This window comes from Apteryx rowi, unplaced genomic scaffold (genome assembly GCF_003343035.1).
Source record: "Apteryx rowi isolate R43461 unplaced genomic scaffold, aptRow1 scaffold_57, whole genome shotgun sequence".
Classification (NCBI taxonomy): domain Eukaryota; kingdom Metazoa; phylum Chordata; class Aves; order Apterygiformes; family Apterygidae; genus Apteryx; species Apteryx rowi.
This window is the reverse complement of record NW_020450838.1, coordinates 2,901,174-2,922,028: the sequence shown is the minus strand read 5'-3', so window position 1 is coordinate 2,922,028 and position 20,855 is coordinate 2,901,174. Positions and strand designations below refer to the sequence as shown.

Genomic DNA, 20,855 nt, shown 5'->3' with positions numbered 1-20,855 from the left:
ATGCAATGATACAACTGTTATCTGGCTCTTAATACCCTTATATCACGGCGAAATGGCTTTGCAACCTTAGTTAGTCAGGTGTAGACATAAAATTTTTGTGATACTACAGTGCCTTAGAAGTACTACATAAGAGGAGTCCTTTCTCTTTGCTTAGCTACTGATCCGAAACAAGTAATTCAGATATTTTTCCTCACTTTAAGGAAAATATTTCAGTGTAAAACCTAGACAAGTGTGATATTAAAATCTGTGTCAATACTTGAGTTCAATACAAGATCTGACTTCAGTTTGAAGGGTTATTTTAAACTGCTGCTCATCTGATGCTTGGACTGACCATGGGCTGAGCCCTTCCAATGACTAAATCTGTGAAGGCTTGTTTGTTCAAATATGCAACTTTAGTGCAGACTAATACTTGGATAGGATTTAATTCCAATTATCTGCTGATGTGAAGGCAATTCTAACCAAGGTTATTATCTTGAGGTTGCTAACAAATAAGATGTCTATTTACCTTTTAGTYGTCTATTGAATGATGCGAGAGGGCATATTTCAAATTGTATCTATTAAGTAAATGCTTGCTGCTGTCAGACTTGCCTTCTRAATGCTAATGATGCATCTTTCTGAGAACTCATAAGCCAAGTTGGGCTGTRCTTAACAGAGGATGGTAGAGGGCAACGTAGTGACTAGAGAGAAGGTATGTCAATTAAAATAGAACACTTGTGACCCAGACTTGAGGACAGCCTTAAAGCGAGGTTGTCCAAGTCTATAACCTGTTCCAAAGAATAAAGCACTAGCATGTCATGTGTCACTAGTGTAATGATCATTTAGATTAGCAATGTATTTCAGTCTCATGTTCTTCAAGATCTTATTCTACATAGCTGCTCTGGGTACATGTGTGTTAGATCCTGGAAGTCCTTGTATAAGAAGTCTGTTGTTCTAAAGATCACTTGCTGTGTTCTTATTAAACTACTTAAAAATGGCTGTGGAGAAGCGACRACAGCTTTGTTGCGTGCAAATGTGTGGTGTAGTGAAAAGTTAGAGAAAGAAGATGTAGGATCACTATTAGGRTGACATCTAATGGCTAGATAGCTGATCCTATTGATAGGATTAGAGAGAATATTTTAGTGTGAATTCTGGGCCCAGCATGGCATGCGTGCTTCCTTATGGATGCGTGTAGGGAAGATTCCTGACTGCAAGTAAGTTCAAATATTTCATGCGGTTTGTGAGGAACAGAGTGATGCAGTTTTATAATTGAGTGAGATGCTTTTATGCAGTCTATCTTATGCTCAAGAAAAGCAAGTCTTGGGGACTGTCCTGCATACAAGCTCAGCATGAGCTGTGCTAGTACTGGCAGCACTTAGTCATCTGCCTCTGGAAGCTAGCGCTCAAATCATATTAAGCTGAAGTACAGCTCCTGAATTACTACTCTTCCTCAGCCTGTACTTACCCTTTTGCTTTCCCAGTAGGTGGGAAATAATCATAGTCTGGTTTCAGGTTCTGTTTTTATCTTCAACTATTACGTTGTAAACCTATTTCTCGTGTCTCCTTTAACAAGCAGTGTAAGCCCAAGCAGTATGTCTGCTGCTAGAGTAGCTATGACAACCAGCTTATTTAAACTAAATGTACATAGCATTCTGTCTTGTGTGGAATTAGTACATAATTCTAACTCATTGGAACTAGTGTAATGTAAACTTATAACTTTCAAGTGAATCGGGGAAATAAACTACTTACACCTTGGTCTGTTTCTGTAACACTTAAGGGCACTGCTGTTCCCACCTCAACAAGGATCCAGTCTATAGAGTATCTCCTGCATATATACAGAATAAGCAAGTTCCTTGCCCTGGATACTTTTTTACAGCCTCAAGGGAAAAAATAATTCTTAACCTGCCAAATCCATTTCTACAGCCTGCAGCCCGGTGTTCCGATCTGTGCAACTTCAAGACTGCTAATAGCTCTAGTACAGGTAGAGGGCATGTCTAATTGCCATGAGCAAATCTCAGGCTTTGGTTTCACGCTGGTGTTCTGCCTCTGTTCTGCAGCAGGGCATCGGCTCAGTTGTGCCAACCCGCGTGTCTAGGGAGCACAGCTTGGACAGGCTCAGGGAACTTGCCTCTTCCTGCAGCAGTGTTGGTTAACCTCTAGGCTGCTCTAGCCCCACCTTCTTTGGCCTCAGCTGCACAGCCCGATTTCCTTTCCTTCCCTCCCCTCAGCACTGGCACAGAGGCATGGGCCTTGCCAATCTGACTGGCAGACCTGGTCAGCCAAACTGGCTGGCTCTCCTGCAGGAGGACATGGCCTTGAACAGCCAAGGACAGGGACTAAGGGAGAGGGGCCTGTGACAGCAGCACTGGGTGATAATAGGGGCCATGGAACTGCTCTTCCAATCTGCTCTACAAGACTTCTCAAGCAGAATGAGTTCCTTGATCTGGTTAAGTGTGGCCTAGTAAAAAAAAATCTCTTGGCACAGCAGAGAAGACAGAAAAACCTGGCAGTACATGGGGAAAGATGGAGGTATTCCTTAAGCAGGAGTTCCTACCAAGCACTTCATAATCTCTCCATTTAGTCTGAAAACCAGTAACTGGAGACAAGCCAAGATATAAGGTATTAGCAAAGCAAAGGATGATAGACTAGCACTTTTATTTTTAGTATGCATATTCTAAAACTTTTAGTAGCATTAAATGTCACTTTTAATCTCAAATGAACTTATTTTTATATTCAAGCTACCAGTTGGAGCATTTACAGTCCATTGAAAGCTAATGGAATTTCAGTACTTGAATATTTTCTGGATAACCTCAAAATAGCTGAGGAGCTCTTACAGTTCATAGCTCAGTGAGATTGTTAATTAGTTGTGTGATCTAGGGAATTTCTGACTGCATTCTTGCAGGCGTATCACAGAACCAAACACCCCAAAGCCTCTAATTCGTATTCTGGTAAGTGAGGATCACTAAACTATTGTTGTAAAAACAAACAAACAAAAAACTGCCCTCTCTGTGCTTGCATTTGATGACATCATATTTAAGTCTTTAATAGGTTGAATGCCCAGATTTTTTTCTTTTTAAAAATAGGTATCAGAAGGGTTTAACAAAGCTCTTCTGTCAAGCTATTGGGCTAAGGGCTTCTAGAGTCCTGTATTAAAATCCAAAGAATGGCTGCTTTCAGTGGCAGGGTAGCAATGAAAAGAGATGCCTAAAGATATCAGCTGCACAGCAAGAGAACAAGGGCTGATCTCAGCAATTTTGAGCTGGTTTAGAGCTTTATTTCAGTTTTTTGAATCTCAAACTTGGCAAAACTGGAAGCGATTCCAATTAGAGCCTTGGGAAGTGTCTAGAGCATTTTCTTACTATATTAATGGAATATTTGCTGGAAAATAGCACACTTAGTGAAGTGTTTTTTCTTCTCTCTGTGGATTTGGGAGGACTGTAGCAAAATGGGTTATTTCCTGATAAAGTGACAAGCACTGCTTCTCGCTCTCTTTTTTTCTTAAATGRCTATACAACTGAGAGCCCTAATTGAGATGAAATAAAAAGGGATACAAAGGTATAATCCAGTTCAAAGTATGGATAGTCATTCAATAGTAGGCTCCCTGAATCTTGCCATTGGCTAAACTAAACTTATGCATAAGCTGAATGTTCTGGAAGCCATTTAACTGTTTGGGCCGAGGAGGAGAAGGTGGCAAAACTGGCAAATTGATGCTTAAATTTGGAGTTATGAAGCTGTTTGTAAAATAATGCCTTGAAGTGCTTGGTTTCTAGGGACCAGCCAAGAATAAAACAACATTTTCCTGGTTCCGTCACAGTAGGAGACCTTAGTTAACCTGCAGAGGCTGTGGTCTCAACAGGTAAGGAAAGGGAAGGCTGAAATAGTGGTTTAACTTAGGGTTAGATTCGTTATGTTGATGGTGGCATGGTTTGGTTGCAAAACCTATTGGTAGAATTAGTCCTGCTGGCTAAGTACAGRTCTTCAGAAGTTAAAATCAAAACAGCATTTTAGTAACCACTGTGGCTTGAACATAGATCTTGCTGTGCTTCATGTGGCCAACTTCTCTGTTGGTATAGCCTACGTTTCTTGGTCTGAGGAGCATCTCTCACTTGCACCCCAAAATTCCTATGGTAAATATGGCTTTGTGTAACTTACTATCAAAAAGCACAGTTAACCAGTCCAGTGGCTTAAACTCTTTCAGCTAAACTAGATAAAGTGGATAGTTGCTTGTCACATCATCTTTAAGAAGTGACAATGTTGATGCTCTGACTTCAATTGCATCTAGCACTTTGTTTCAGAGCAGTGTGAACAGTAACCAGAGAAAAAAACGGAGAACTTCAAGCATGTTTTGCAGGTCACAACACTTGCCACAGCATTCAGCATGGTGTCATTAAACCTGAGGACAGAATAACAGATTGAATTGAAGATCTAACCATTAGCAAATTCTGCTCTTCCTGTCAGAGGAAGGGAAATCCCGAGTGTGTTTTTTGGTTTTTTTTTTTTTTTTTTTTTCCTCAGCAGGTAAAGAGCGATGTTGGAAAGGATGGATTTTTTTTTTTTTATCACAGAATCGGATGGCTTGTCTGGAGGCTTGCTCAGAGCAGGCTTTTCTCCACTAACTTGTGCAGAAACACAACCTACTATCCTCTGATGAGGAAAGAGGATACTTAGCCTTAAGTATAAACTGAAGGGAACTGAATCGTGCTTTAATGGCAGCTACACTTATCTCAGGTTCCTCTAGACATTACTTCTTTTCCTGTGAAAGAGGTGGTTGGATTTCGCAAAACTTCTCTTCCTGTAAAGAACAGATGAGTTAAACAATGTCAACATCTTGACTGGCTCAAGGATACTTAATCTACAGAGTGGAGATAAACTGTTCCTTGCCTAATCAAAGATGGCTGGGGAGAGAGCTTCCATTTATGTTGTTAGGGAGTTTAACCTCAAGCAACTGTTGCATGCGAGAGCTTTGAACACTGGTATGCAAACAGTTTCTTGGACTGCAGAGGTGAAAATGCAAGTAAACACTAACTTCTCTTGTTGCTTAATTAGTGTTCATCTTAGTGTCCCTTACTGAATAGTGATGTGCTATTAGTCTAGTGTCCTGTAAACACAGGCATTTCTGCTGTGTTTCTGCACTGATACTGCCTATGTCGGTTCTGTGCCATACTGTTCCATGTGGCTTGTTTTGTTCTGTACTATTTAGCTGCTCTGTGTTTCTGCTTCCATTTTACAGCTGGGTTGAGGCTACTTGCCCAGCCCTTTTTGAGGCTAGAAAGGGGGCTATGCTTCTCTGTCTCTCCCCAGCGTGTGAAGCTTCTAGGATTTTGGGATACAACAGTGGGGTTGTGCACTGAGTAGACTACCTTGTTCCACTGGCACCCCTTGGAGAGGGATTATATAGTATTGATACTCTAAAAGATTTGAATAGCACTGGTAGTTACTCTGCAGGAAACTGAATGTGAAGGTTAGTACCTTGACCACTAAGGCATCTTTAGGTGTGATAAAACTGTAAATATTTGTGTGCTGTCAGATGCTGTTGTTTAATAGTAAATTTTGGTTACAAGTTGTTAATACAGTATACAAAAATGAAGGCCAACTCTGCAGTCTTTTGCCAGTATTGAGGTGGGATGGACAAGGGAGGATTTTAATGTTCTCCCTGTTTTAATATTCTCTCTGAGAGTTTAGCTCTATGGAGAGCTTGTACTAATTCAAGTTGGACAGTGTTTTACCCCCAAAGGCAGTTTAATATGGCCAGGTAAACATGGTATCTGTATTGATAGGAGGGAGGAAGTTGCCATATTCTACTTAAGCTGTTAGTAAATCATCCTATATTGCCATTGCATAGTGCTTTTTTTAATGTAAAATCCAGAGTCTGTTCTGCATGTCTCGTACAGTTGATCTGTCTGATGTGGCAATGTCATAGACAATAGCATAAAGTTTGTGTCACAGGAAAAGTGCTAACTTGAAACCCTTGTGTTAGATCACACAGCAATTACAACAGCCTTAGGATGCTTGTTACAAGAACACTCAAGGGTAAAGAACAGTCACACTTGTGTTGAAAAGTCACTAAAGATCATTTGCCTTTCCCAAAATGCAGCTCATCTACTACTGTCAAAGCCAGACCTTTTTCCAGCTAGGACAAAATGAGTTGCTCTTCAGCTTCGTTAGAGCGTATTACTGAATACTGTGATACTACTGGACCACTTCAAGTCCCCAACTGTCTCATTGTGTAGTGGGTCTGTGGCTTCTATGCTTTGGGTGTCTACAATACATGCCCAAATAACCTGAATTCTACTTTATCCTACGTGGAGCATGTGGACCTTAAATATTTGAGGAAAGCTTCTCAGCCCCAAGTTCTGGCATTTGGATGCTGCCTGCTGTGTTCTCTTCCAGTTTTTCTACCCTCCCCTGGCAAGGACTTCTGTTCTTCCCCTTTGCCTCTCTGGTGACCAAGAGTTAAAAGTTAAGCTTGTAACTCTCTTCTGGTTTGGAGCCCCTGAAGTAATGGCTGAATTCACTAGTCAGCCCAGCCCAAATCCTTGTACTGTAGGAGGAGAATCTCTGAAAAGTTGGACTTGCCACATCCTGTTTGTATAACCTTCAGTTCTGTATTTGAGGAGTGTCCCGGACGAGAGAGATCTGCTGTATAAGAAAGTAGAAGGTTACCAGAGGAAAATGCCTGTCCTCTTACCAGTGTTTATCCTGGAATGAGCACTTAAAAAGACGATTAACTTGCATTACTGTACCAAATGTTTGTAGCAAACAGGTGTGAGTAAAGTATTCTGCATGGTGTAATTCAGATGCTTGAAAATACTGTCCCGAGGGCATTTCTTGATTGTTGATGTGTTCGTTCTTGTGCAGTACGCACTAATTATACAAGTTCTGGAGCTGTTCTTTTTCAGAAGATCAAGTCATAACAAGGGGGGAGAACTTCACAGTAAGTGTGGTCAAACACCAGAACAGGCTGCCCAATGGTCATGGAATCTCCATTCTCAAGTCTCAATTGGACATAAATTAGATTGCTTAGGGCCRTCTGCTTGGAGGGAGCTATTTCAGCCAGACAACCTCCAGAGGTTGTTTCCAACCTAAAAAATTCTGTTGTGTGCTTTATGTCAACAGCTCCTTAGCCCCTACATGATTCTGTTTAGGACAGCTAGCTATCCTGAAGGCTTTTAGAAAGTAGTACTTTGACTTCTTCTGGAGGCTTCGTATTTCAGTCGAATAAAACTTGTGCAATATGGTGGTTGCAGTGTCTTTCTGGACTAAACATAGTCCATACTAAGGAGACTCCTGGTAGGCATGTGGTACTTAGTTTCTGTGCTTCTGGAATAATGGGTGCTGCTCTAAAGCCAGGCTGATATTGCCACTTTCCACAGCAAACACTCCCTGAATCATCCGCTGTTTCTGTTAGAGCGCACTGCCAGGATCTGAGTGGCTGGGCCCTTAGTTGTCCTGCTGTGAGGACGCAAGTGCCACCATCCTTGCATCTGCATTGTAGCAATCATGCATCTGGAGCTCACATGTTTGTTTATTCCTCAGTTTGGGGGTTCATGACTGGTGATGCATCTAGGCTGGGGATTTTTTGTGCATCATCAGTTACTTCTGCTTTTGTCCCCAGCCTATTGTTACAGAGCTGCTGTTCTGTGCTTATCAGGGTGTGGCAGCTGAGGCTTATCTAGTAGAGCTGCTGTTTCCAGCTACTCTCCCAAAATGCGGTAATACTTTTAAAATAGGTCTCCAGCACTTAAGTACTTGGTTTGCATGACACACAACAGAAAAAGGCTTGTTTAAATAGTAATTGTTTATGGAAGCTTACTCTGTAGGGCTTTGCAACATCAGGAGAAGAATGGGAACTGAGTGTTTCTTGCAGTTAAACAGGGATTTTTTTGAAAAAACAAGACTTGCATCATCAAAAGGCAGGAATGGCATGAAACAAATGCTAGTGCCATGTCATAAGACTTTCCACTAGAAGCTTCTGCAATTTGTTTCTGCCAGAATTTACTGTGTATCTCTGCTCCTCTCCTGTGTAGAGAGGAGATCAAAAGTCATCTTTCTACTTACAAGCAGATCTAAGATATAGCTCTACTTTTAGGTTGAAACTAAGCTTCATCAACACTAAATACTTTAGAAAAGTGTAAAGTCCTATAGCAAGAACTATAGAAAAAATTTTCTGTTGGAGCTAAAAGGAGTCTCTTTCCATGGGAAAACTTCTGTAGGTAGCAATCACAGAAGATGAATTTACAAATAAGAGCAGCTTGTTCAGCTAGTAGCTCCTTACTATACTCTCTCTCCTTATATTCTCTCCTTAGAAGCCTTTGGTGTCTGTATTAGTGGTACTGTTGTCAGAAATGGCAGGTATTTGTTCTAATACCTGGTTCCTACCTGTGTTTTAGACATCAGTGACATGGTTTGCTTCCTAATATATTGGAATGGCCCACTCCTCAGGGTTTTCATCTGGTCTTTTGCCAATAGTGAAATAGTTTGCCTTGTATTACAGTGATGTCATCACTAATGCCATGGGCAGTGACGGTTCTTCTTCTGTTTGCAGATCTGATTGGTTGCTTGGCACTTGGCATCTGTGGAGAACAAGACAATGGCTGCCAGCAAGAGCAAGAACCAGAGTTCCTTGGCCCTCCATAAAGTAATTATGGTTGGCAGTGGAGGTGTAGGCAAATCCGCACTCACTCTTCAGTTTATGTATGATGAGGTAAGTAGCCTTGGCTCAGCTACTCTAAAGCACAGTGCTACAGCTTACTAGACCTCCCTGGGGGGGGAGCAGGGGGACTAAATGTAAGTAACCAGAGACCTGATGACCTGATTGGCCAGAGGAGGATGTAGGAATCTGGGAAGGGTGCCCTCTGGGAAGGTCTTTGGCCAAGAATGATGAGATTGCTCATTAGTGAAGGAACACTGAACACTGTCTTCAGAAGACATGCAGAATATGAATGTGCTTGTCTGAGTGTGTATGGAGGCAGTTACCTGTTGGCATTGAACTTTATGTTGCCATTTCTTTTAGGCCAGTTAGGATGGAAGCTAGAGGTAAGCATTCTGGCTCACTGTGAGCCAGATAATGAAGCAGGCATGCTCATAACGTGATTTCTTCATTATTGGTGTGCAGGAGGCTCTATCTGACCATCCAGTTTCAAATACAAATGAATGCATGATCCTCTAGTTCAGAAGCTAGTACTCATTTGCAGGCAGTCCATTCATACTACAGTGACCCAAATACCTCAATGGGCTGCATCTCTGGGAAGGGACAGGGTGGGTGGAGCATGTGATACCTATACTGAGATAATCCAGGGTGTCAGTTGCTTGCTGGAAACTGTCTTTTAACTTGAGTTTGGCATAAGGGATTCTGCAGCAAGGCTAGCTTGAGTGCACGAGCTTTTAGATGCAAGTCTTCTGGCATAAGCTTTAGCAAAGCCTGGGTCATCTTGCTTGGGCTTGTGGCRCAGTCTTTAGATGTCCTGTGAGACAGAGAAAGGAGGTGGAAGGGTGAGGAGGCTCTATTGGGCCTGAGTTGCCAGCACAGAACTACAAGCTGACCTAGCAGTGTCTTTGTGGGTCAGATCAACGTTTAATGCTCTATAACTATGTGCCTGCATAATCATGGAGCATTCTTTCATGCTCAGCAGTTGAATGCTGTCACCTGCACCTGTTTAAACTTCAGATAGTTATACCTTAGATGCATTCAGAAGTGCTTTATTCTTGAAGTGGGAGATGCAGATAATGATACCAGGTTGCCAATAGCTTATACCAGATGTACCTTTATCCCTTAAATTGTGCTGAGGTTGCTGAAGAGTTTCATATAGCAAGACAGTTTCTCTTGACTAGGCAGACTCTTTGATGTATTAAGTGCTTAAGTACTTTCCTTCTTATAGTAAAATTAAGTGATGTAACTTTAGTAGCTGACTGAACTATGGAAAGGCTTTGAGGAATTTAGGTGTCACTGAAGTGAAGAAGAAGGGGTATAGGAAAATAATGAGTGCCATTTGACAGTAACTCTAAAAACTAATCCCTGTCTTATTCTATTCAGTTTGTAGAAGACTATGAACCTACTAAGGCTGACAGCTACAGGAAGAAAGTAGTTCTGGATGGTGAAGAAGTTCAGATAGACATTCTGGACACAGCAGGACAGGAGGATTATGCAGCCATCCGAGACAACTACTTCCGCAGTGGGGAAGGGTTTCTTCTAGTCTTCTCAATAACAGAGCATGAATCCTTTACAGCAACAGCAGAGTTCCGGTAAGTAGTTTCTTTTCAGGCGGGGGAGGTATTTAGTATTGTATCCTATGTGGCTCTGACAGAGCTTTTCTTAAACTACAGCTCTTTCTTCTGTCCATTCCCATTTGGTCAATAAAGGTGCCAGTCCAACAACTCTGTTCTCAAGTAACTGGTAACTAAAGCCACTGTATCTAGCCTCTGGCTGTAGTTGTCCTCATGCCTTCAACTTAGGAGTACCTCATACCAGCAGCAACTTAAGGCAAGTAACAGATTTTTGGACTCCTAGAACATGTGTGTTCCAGCCAGTTCTTCAGTCTTGGTAAACGTGGAATTTAATTATCTTAGAGAAGTACTTCTGGAATTAAGTCTACCTTTTGGCCAGGTTTCAGACACTGTTGCTTACTGCTGGAAGCAGGTGCTCTAAGGAAAGGAAGGATTAGCCTCCACTCTCAGGTATGGCTTGGTGCCAAACAAGGATTGGCAGCCAAGCGGTACTATTGTAGGCAGACGTATTCCTAGAAAGACATGCAGTAGTAGTAAATGCTTCCATTCTGTTCCCAAGATTAGCTGTTCGATGTAAAAATCAGCAGCAGACTGAGCACAGAAAATGCTTGTATAGTGTAAAAGAAAATCGGGGAGTTTTAATCCACTGTTCTGGTCTCAGTAGAGAATTCATGTAGGTAGGTTCTTCAGGGGAGATATTCTGACCTTCATTTGCTAATAGCTATTCTCTCAGTGGAGGGGGTAATCCAAGGATTCCCTAGGACAGCTGTGCAACCTGGAGTGAAACTTGCCAAAACATAAGGGAAGTGTTATGAATTCCCTATGTCCGCCAGAATGGAACCTCTTTAATTATCAGCCTGGTTTATGCTCACTTTGCTTTAGTGGTACAAGATACTAATAGGAAATGTCTACCTTGTTCAGCAGTAGCACTTAGACTTATTTCTAGGTTGGTGTGTGGGGTGTGGTGTGGTTTTTTTTATCTTTTATTTTAAGAAGCAACAGTTAACTGTTAACTTTTAAATCTCTTCAACGGTGCTAGGAGACTACTGAATCTCTTAAGAGGTGTGGATGTGTTTCTTTGTCACATAATGCATCTCTGACTTTTGCCAGATTTTTAGAAGGATGACAATCTTGTAGGGCACATTAGAAGAGCTATCCTGCTTAATTTCTTCTATTTGGAGGACTTAAAGCAACTAAACAGTTGAACTTCTGGACTGCAGAAGTTCAGTATTCAATCTGTTCCTCATGCAAGATGGAGGAAAAAGGCCATTCAAAAACAGGAAAAGAATGAGATGCTTCATGGAAGTACTCAGCCTGAGTTTTTGCTTGTGTGCTTAAGCAAAATCAAAGCCTTAAGCCTTGGGCTTAACCTTGAGATGAAAAGGAGTGTTTATCTTAGCAGTCTTTTTTTTTTTTTTGTCAGACTTCTGTAACTAGGTGAACTGTGTTGGTTCTAGGCTCCAGTACAACTAAACAGCAAATCACCAGGCAATACTTGCCCTGAAGGTGAGCGAGAAAGATCTAAAAGCTTTGAGATGGAGAGTCTCCTACTCTTCAATAGTTCAGAAGTAAAGGAGTGGAATTAGCTAAATGTAATTTTTAGTTAAGCTGACATTTAAGAATCAGCTCCTTGGAAAACCTTTTTTCCAGGGAAGAGGGTAATAGGTGTATGAGCCATCAACAACATGGGCTAAACTATTGACTTAGTATTGTTGATCCTCCAACTTCTAAAATTTTTAAAGTATGAATAAGTTGAATGTTGAACTGTGGGCTTATTTTAAGCCTTGTTAGCTCTTCTGCTGATGCTGTGCATTCAGTGTTTGCTTTCGATGCCTCCGCAATCTGAAAATGTGTGAAGGTACTGTTGAATGTAGCAGCGGATTGTCTGTTTCAGCCTTAACACTGTATTTTAGACTCTTTCATGCACTCTGTACATTCATTCAGCTATTTTGTGGATAGAAAGTGCAAGCATCTAAAGTGGTGTTAACTCAGTGRGATGGGGAAGGTGGTAGCACCATGCCTGCTTTGGCTCTTGTTGATAAGGAAATGAAAAGCAAACTAAGAATAAGTGCACACTAGTACAGCTTTTCCAGAGTATTAGATGGACAGCAGCATGTGTCAGTCTAGTTTCTGCCTGTGTTTCAACTCCAATAATAGCACAGACTGAGACTAGCATGCAGCATGGCTCTCTGTCTGCTTTCCCAGGTGCTGACAGATTCTTCTAGAATGACAAAGGGTACCTTGATTAGTACTGATTCCAATTTTCTTATGGAGGTTTCAGAGGAGGAAGATTGCTAGTCTTCTAGTTTAACATTATTCAGTAACTCTCCCCTTGTACAAGGATTAGGTAGCCATTAATAATATTTTTGCAGACTAGTTGCACTTTTTCCAACCTACTGCCTTGGCAAAGCTTTGATGCTTCCCAGGCTTATATTGAGGTGGGATGTAGCTTGGAAACTGAAGACTGTCACTAAGCATTAAGCTGAAACCTGGCAGATGTGGCACTTGTACTTCTTTCACATTCAGATGTGAACTCCTGCTGTGAACTGCTGTTCTGCTGTACAATTTTTCTTTATTAAAACATGGGTAGCAAACATTCCAACTAAATGGTGAAACAACCATTCTGGAAACCTGAGCCTTATATTAGTGTAAAGCCCATAGCATTAGTATAAAACTCAAAATTGTTTAAAAACATGTGTGTTCAACTGGGAAAGCTTAAATACTATTGTAAACACCAGAAGTATGCAGACCACACAATCTACTCCTGATAAGCATGGGTTTTTTGCTGCTGATACTACTAACACAGATGTTTTTATTTTGAATACCTGATGCATTAGGGAACAGATCCTGCGTGTGAAGGCTGAAGAGGATAAAATTCCTTTATTGGTAGTAGGAAACAAGTCTGATTTGGAAGAGCGCAGACAAGTGCCTGTAGAAGAGGCTAGAAGTAAGGCAGAGGAGTGGGGTGTGCAGTATGTAGAGACTTCCGCTAAAACAAGAGCAAATGTAGATAAGGTAAGACAAAAGACTTGCTTCTGCTGCAGTAACATCATTAACTTGTTTGGTATGTGTCAGCTGTGTGTGTGTGTGTTTTTTTGGGGGGGGGGTTGTTTTTTTTTTAAGCTGGGACTAAAGTCAGTCCACACTTGGGCTTCTGAAAGTATAGATCCAAAACATATTTGCTCAATGGACTATGAACTTAAGTAAACACCTAGCTTAGAGGAGCTAGAGAACCAGTATAAGTTAGTACTGTTTTCTTGTTTTAGCTGTTTGTATCTGAACCAGCAGCTTTCCAATAGTACATTGGGTAGATAGGTTTAAGGACCGCAGAAGTGTGCAGGAGGACCACAAGTGTTATCTTGTTTGTAGGCTGTGTCCTATTATTATAATAATAGCAAGCATATAAGCTATAGATGCCTATGAAATTCTGTTTTCCCTCTTCCCTTCAGAGCTATATATGGTGTGGCTGATGTTAAAAACTTTATTTTTTGCTTTTGCCAAGACTGCTCTGAACTGTAGGAACCTCTTCTTGGTATCTCCCTGTCCCATTTTATGACTTGTCTGTATTGGTCTAGGTCTCATTGTTCTCTGCTGCTGGTTTCTTGCCTAAACCTTGCTTTTGGGGCGATTCCTGAAGAAAATGACAAACTATAACTATTCAATGTTGATCCAGTAGGAAAATCAACAGTTTCGGACCTCCCCCTTGTTTGTGTGTAGTTAGGAATGTCTTGAAAAAGAAGATATCCTTTGCTTCGCCAATCCACAGAAGATGGCCTGAAACTCTTACTGTTTGGTCCCCTAAGGAGTCCAAAGGTGTAGTTTGGTAACCTGCATCTTTTTGAAGGCTACAAATTTCAAATGACTTTCTTTGGACAAAGAATGTATGCAGCTAGCCAGATTTCACGTGTAAAGTTAATGCTTGTGAACTGCTGCTTATTTCTTAGTCTGTATTAATTTATTGGTAGGAGTGTTCTTGGTGCACAAGTTACCTTGTGGAAACTCTTGACTTCTCTTGCTCTGGATAAAACAGCATATAGAAAACCCTTGAGACCTTCTGGCACTAAAAGACATGACATAATTTAAATTTAGTAATTGAGGGGAATCACTGGGAAGTTCAGACTGTCAGGTATTTCACTACATTGCTCCATTTTTATATCTGAACTCAAACTTTGTCTATGAGCTGGCTAATATGACCAAAAAGTGCTGAGTCCACTTCTACTAAACTGGACTAGCTTTTTTGATCAGTTGAGATTAACAGGAATATGGCTGTATAACAGGGGTGTCCTAGCATCTGTTTTGAAAGCTGTGGTGTTCTAGACCTACCCTCAGTTCTTTTAGGCCTTGTGTGGCAAATAAATTATCCTTGGTATAATAAACATTGGGTTTTTTTCCCAAGTCACACTCGCAGCCAATGTGACGATTGAACATTGGCAGTATGGCAGAATAAAAGGCTTCTAGGAGAAGGTTTTGAGTGTTAGAAAGATCTTATTTCTGATCAGTAGCCAGATCTTGTTTCCAAGTATTCAAGAGCTGTGTAGTTGTCTGTTTAAAAAGCCTAACTCTGTAGAGCAACATGAAGCTCTTGCTGTTCTGCAGTGCTAAAAAACATAGTTTCCTAATACCTCTCTACAGTGAAATAGTTTTTGCATCTTACTGGTGGTATGTGCCTAGACATCAGATTTGCAGTAGTAAAATCTTTAGTTTTTGGTGAAAACTTCATCTGAATAATCACTTTTCTCTGAATATCTTTCTTATAAAAAGGTATGAGAATTTTCTGTGCCCTGACATTGTTACTGTAATGGTTATACCCAGTTATAAAACAGCAGAATACTACCCAGCAGAGTATGTGCTCTTAACTACCCAGACAGGACTGGACTAAATAACTTGCTTAGTTAACACACGAGAGATTTAGCTGGGAATATTTGGGGGACAAAAGTTCTCATGAACCCTGAATGATACTGCATATTGTTTTCCAACAAGACTGATTATTAATAAAAGCCTCTTGAAACAGGCTGCTGAATGATTTAGTAGCCAGGCTACTAAGGCTGTCCTGCTCCCTTTTACTGCATAATTGTGATGCCGAGTTTGTCGCTGGGGTCTGTGTCTAGCTATGTCAGTCTGTCTTGATGTACATCTCGATTTTTGCCTAATACAGTGGTCTGTTTATCTGCTTTCTGCTAGCAGAATTTGTTTAATCTTTCTCTTTTCCCCCTCCTCCAGGTATTCTTTGATCTCATGAGAGAAATCAGAGCAAAGAAAATGTCAGAAAACAAAGACAAGAATGGCAAGAAAAGTGGCAAGAACAAGAAAAGCTTTAAAGAAAGATGTTGCTTACTGTGATGCTTGGGAACTGTAAATATCTACAGGTGGCATGGATAAGATACCACTAAGGATATAGGGCTGGATTCATGAAAGGAAGTCTGTATTGACTCCCTTATCTCTTGCTTTGCATATCACACCTTCAAAATGTGAAAACAGAACTTTGAAACCATTTCTGGTATCCAACAAAACCTATGCCTACTTACATGGAAATGGGCTCTGTCTTCCCAGTGTCTTTCTAGGCTAGATATATACTGAGTCTCAGAACTACAATAATTCTGCTTGATTATACAAAGTACTTTCGTATTAACTTCCTAGTATATTTTAATGTTTCTCTGAATGTTTTTTTTCTCTTGAACCTCTACTGGCCTTAACAAGCACAGCTGTTCAGGTTCGAACAATTTTCACTGTCTTTGCCCTTTGTTGCAAACTGCAGAAAAGCTAGGTGACATCTGGTAAGGGTTTGAGTCTCCATCTTCTGTTAGTGGTCACTGATATGTCTTAGAGATCTGCTGCTTTTCTCCCCATCCTCCATTTAATAAATAACTGACACTTGAGAGGCAACTCAAAATGCAAGTCAACTTTCTTCCTGTTCAGTTGAGTCAATACAGCATTCATGAATCAAGCTTATGGACTCTATTCAGACTTAATTAGGTAATGCAGCAATTGGTATTTAAATACTAGCTAGGTGCATTCCCTGTTTTCTCATCCTTAAACTAGCGTGGTGTGGGGTGAGAAAATGACTGCAAGACCTTCTTTGAAAGGAATTGTACTGCCACCGTTTCCTTGAAATGCTGTCCTGGGTTTCTTCCACATACTGTGGCTAGATTTGGTTAAACTCATTCTACATCAATCATCATTCTCCTCCCTGGTACTGGACTAGTGAAAATGGAAGTGTTGATTTCATCTGTTTTGTTTATATTGCAACATTTGTGATTATGTTGGAGAAGCGGGGACTTTTACATCTCTTGTCTTGCTGAATATGAATACTTTGAGGAAGATGGGTCACATCACACAATCATGATCTGGAATTAGTGAGGCATACATGCTACCTCTCAACAATTAGTTGGCTAGTGAGTTGCATGGTGTCAAAAACAAATGAAGTTAAGCAGTTGCCACATCTGTTACTCACTGTTAACTTTGTATGTACTGTTTCTATGCACAGCAACCTAGCACATGGAGACACATGTTGAGTTTTGCTGTCAGTTATACTATGGTAGTCGCCTTTTAATCAACAAAACCAGCCTAGAAATGGAAGAGAAGTCAGTATTTTAGCACATTACCTTGTCAGCTTACTGAATTGTATCCTGATACAGTTTAAGTGCAGTTACCAAAAACTTCTGTTGCTACTGCAGAAAGAAACTGTCTCTCCTGATCATGAAGTCTCTCAGTGAATTATGGACTTCTACTTTGAAGAAATAGACAGTTTTAGAGTAGTAACTGTACCTTGCTTGTTACCAGATGCTTAAAATGCAGTTACCTGGGAAAAAAGATTATGGTTGTTTAATGAAGCACACTGCAGCACTAGATTAACAATACTGTTCCTTCTTGAGGTGAAGGAGTAGCAAATACAGTTCGGTACTTAGTATTGTAACTCGAGCTTGAGAAGCATTTTTAACATGTACTAGATTGCTCTTGTGCATTCTGCCTCTGAACTTTGAAAAGAGTGAGATGTGTTGGATATTAGAACCTCTGTTGGTCTGAGGTTTTGCAGGGACTTATCACAAACTCATTGTTTTCCATAACTAGTTCTCCTTGTCAGGCAACTCATTGGATTGGGGAAACTGTACTAAATAAAAGGTGCTGTAATCTTCACTCTTGTCAAGCTAAATTCCTTCATTATTAATGTTACCTTGTATGCCCAGAAAGAATTATTAACCAATTCTGGAAATAATTTTGAAACAAGATAATTAGAATGGCATTACAAAGCTAGCTGGCATGGAAGCAGAGGCTGGGAGCCTGCTGGCTTACAGAACTTCTCACTTGAGACTGTATATATAAATGATATAGTTCAAACACTTAACAGGGGCACTTGGAGCTGTAACACTTCTAGCAAAGCTTGCTCTTGAACTTCCATGGATAAAGTCTGTTTGAGTGCATGTTGTGCATACAGCAAATGAATGTCTACTTCGGGAAGAAGACAGCTCACTTAAGTTGGATTTTTTTAGTTGAGACCTAAAGGTTAAATCCTTAATTAACCTTAAGGATAAACAACAGTTCAGTTCATCACAAGTTTAACTAGTTCAAGCTTCTCTGAAGCAGAGTGTAAAATGTGTCAAATAACTGAATAAGCTTTTTTGCCATATGAATAATGAACTCTGCAAAGCTCACAATGAGCAGTGCAGAGCTGTATGAGTTCAAGAGTCTTGTGTGCTCTGACTTTTATGGCTAACAAAAAAAAGTACCTGACAGTATTTGATAGGACAGATGAAATTCTACTCGGAGCAGTCAGTCTCCCATTGGTGTTCTTATAGCCTGTGTGCTGTTCTCACTCAGGTTATTTTTCAGATGATAACAGCTCCACCACTGAGGTGGGCTTGCTTGGAAGAAGGTGCTTGCTATTACATTACTTGATACTGCATCYCTTTAGTGTTCTGTGCTTGTCACCTTCTTCCAGAAGTACTAAGCCTAGAGACTAAATATGGCAGCTTTCTAGTATTCATCTTCTGTACCTGTGATAAACAGAAGTTTAACTTTCCAGTGATAGCTGAAAACATGATAAAGCAGCTACTTTGCCTACTTCATAAGTGGGCAACAAGCTTCCAGGCTTACACCAGGAAGGCAATAAAACTGTTCCCCTGAATTGGGATACTGCTGCTTCTACCTCACATGGTGGAAGTACCTCAATGCATATCCTTCTGAATAGGGGCAGTGGAATTTGAGAGTCCTTGAATGACCTCCAGGTTTGCTTGATTTGGACATCAACATCGAGTTGGTTGACTGGAGTAAAAAGAATTGGAACAGAAATGTTTCCTTCTGGATTTGGGACTCCCTGTGACCAGTGTAAAGGGAGCTTTAGCTGCCAATCTAAATGACTGCTCGCAGCTCAGGTGCATATGGCAAGGAGGGCTTAGGCAAGTGTGTGTTGCTGCCTGATAGCCATGCTGCATAGCTGAGACAATTGAAGGCTGTGTTGAAGCTGATATATTCTAGTGGCCTTTGCATGTTGGGTAATTAAAGACCAAGTCAGTATAATATACTCTTAAATCTTCTCCCTGGAGCATGGCTAGAGGCAAGTAACTAATATTTAGAGCTGGAGATCATGCAAGACTTGAGTTTGCACTTAAGTGTTCAAGTAATGTTCTTGCATAATGGCTTAAGTCAGGGAGCTGTTTCCTGCAGGAAAAGTGTAGTCTTTTGTATTTGGCTTAGTTGTGGGTATTCCTTAAGTGCTCTAGCAAACAGATGTGCATGAGACAAGCCACCCTTATAACAGAGGCTATGTCCTATATGAAGTTCTACTTTAAAAAGTAGGTTATACTCCAGGAGTGTGAGGCCAAATTGACTTCTTTCTAGAGAGGGTGAGAACTTTCCAGGTGAGTGTTCAGATGAAGCATAAAGAGTATCTTCAACTATCTATGCCATGTGTATTCTGTAGAGACTAATACATTCCTTTATTGTAACTTCTGGGCAAAATCTTGGTTTAATGAAGAGGGAGAAAGACCCTACTGGACATTAAACTTCAGTAGGGCATCAACAGCCCTCTGAAGTTCCAGTTGTATCCTGTCAGGCTAATATCATGTTTTAGAATATTTCAGGTCTAAGGCACAAAACAGCAATCTGGAATGTAGTAAGAGGAATAATGTGTCTAACTAGATGCTCAGCATGATTTTAAAGCTTTCCTGAATGTTAACCCAGTGCTGRGATCTGACAGGTCTATCATTTCTTCCTCAAGAAGAGGATACTGTTTATCAATGCAACTCACTCTAGAGCTTATGCGGACAGAAGCTTTCTTTAATTGCTATAAGCATATGTTGCTATGTTCACCTCCTGTTGACTTTATTTGGGGGAAGGAAGGGGAACAAAAAAAAGCTATGATTCTCACCGTAATCTCCACACTTCACGGGAATGGCAGGTGCTTCTCTTGGGAGGGGAAGGTGTTATCTCTAACACCAAGGAAGAGATTTAGCATAGAGGAAGTGGTTTTGATGGCAAGATTTAATAAACCTGCCTCTAAACTATTTATAGTATACTATACAATGCAAATTCTTTTTTTTCCTTACATAGCTTCAGAGCTTTGTCTCGATCTTGTACAAATGTTTTTAATGTCTATAAAAGTGGTCACTCTTCATTATCATGCTAATACAATTGATTTTTATTACTATTGATAATAAAAAGCACCATGTTTGCTTGATACTGATTTTTGGTTTTTCATAAGCAAGTCTAATCCCAAAGCTATTGAGCCAGCTAGCCAGTGACTTTCCATTTCCAGAACTATCCTGTCTGTATCAGACTTGTAATATGATTATATTACAAGCTATAGAGAGGGGAGGAGGAGGTGTCTTGAAGACTCCATTTTTGGACAAATGGTCTGTATATCAGTTTCTGAACTGAGCTGCTACAGTAGTTTGGATCAAACTAGTTCATTTTAATTTCTCACAGCCTAATGGGAACAGACAGTTTGTCAACTGTTTAAGTGTCAGTTACTCTCCTTCCTCCTTCCCTGGTCARTCTTGCTGATCAAATAACATAGAATAAGCAATATTGTGTAGGCATATTGATTCCTAGTCTTCTATACGAGATGAGATTCTCTGTACAGATCTGTGATGAACAAACTTCAGTAAAGAAGCTAAAATTTCTCTCAGGCAGGATGGTGGTTCAGCTGCTTGGGATAGACTCGCTGCACTGTTAAATCCTATTTCTATGTTATTTAAAAAAAGAAAAGTGGTTCACAGCAAGCTGGGTGCAGTTTCTGCTGTTGCTGCCATACAGGTGAGAAGTGGAACATCCCTTTGCTGATGCACTTCTGGCCAAGGGTTACAGCAATCCATGCAGTCTCACTTATGTGGTGCTTGCCTGGTGCTGGTGCTCTGGGTTGCCACATCAGTTTACATAGCTCTCCTTTCCAGTGAATCTTTTTTCTAAATCTTCTGTAGAGAGAAGGAGGTGCATGAAAAGTCTTATTTAGGAAGTGGGAGGGGGTTGTGCAGGCAACTATGCTACACAGCTATGCCTGAAGTTACAGCAACATGCAACTGGAGAATGACTGCATACTTATAGCCTGACTTCTGCCTTCGTGCTTGCCCGTGTTGTTTTTACCCAAACATTTTCTAACTACTGTGGTTTCTTCTGTGTGCAAAACCCTGTCTGGGTTTCTGGGATGGCACAGGCACCTC

The 20,855-nt window shown here is 40.6% G+C and overlaps 1 protein-coding gene across 1 annotated transcript in view; it reads left to right on the top strand.

Moving 5' to 3' along the window:
• The window catches only part of RALB (RAS like proto-oncogene B), a 51,814-nt gene extending 31,941 nt beyond the window's left edge, over positions 1 to 19,873 (top strand). The window contains exons 2-5 of the mRNA XM_026082198.1: positions 8,522 to 8,680; positions 10,010 to 10,218; positions 13,038 to 13,215; positions 15,421 to 19,873. Of these exons, the coding sequence (XP_025937983.1) occupies positions 8,567 to 8,680; positions 10,010 to 10,218; positions 13,038 to 13,215; positions 15,421 to 15,540 (621 nt within the window). The 5' untranslated portion in view covers positions 8,522 to 8,566 and the 3' untranslated portion in view covers positions 15,541 to 19,873. The remainder of the gene's footprint in view (positions 1 to 8,521; positions 8,681 to 10,009; positions 10,219 to 13,037; positions 13,216 to 15,420) is intronic.
• Positions 19,874 to 20,855: the final 982 nt, after the last annotated feature.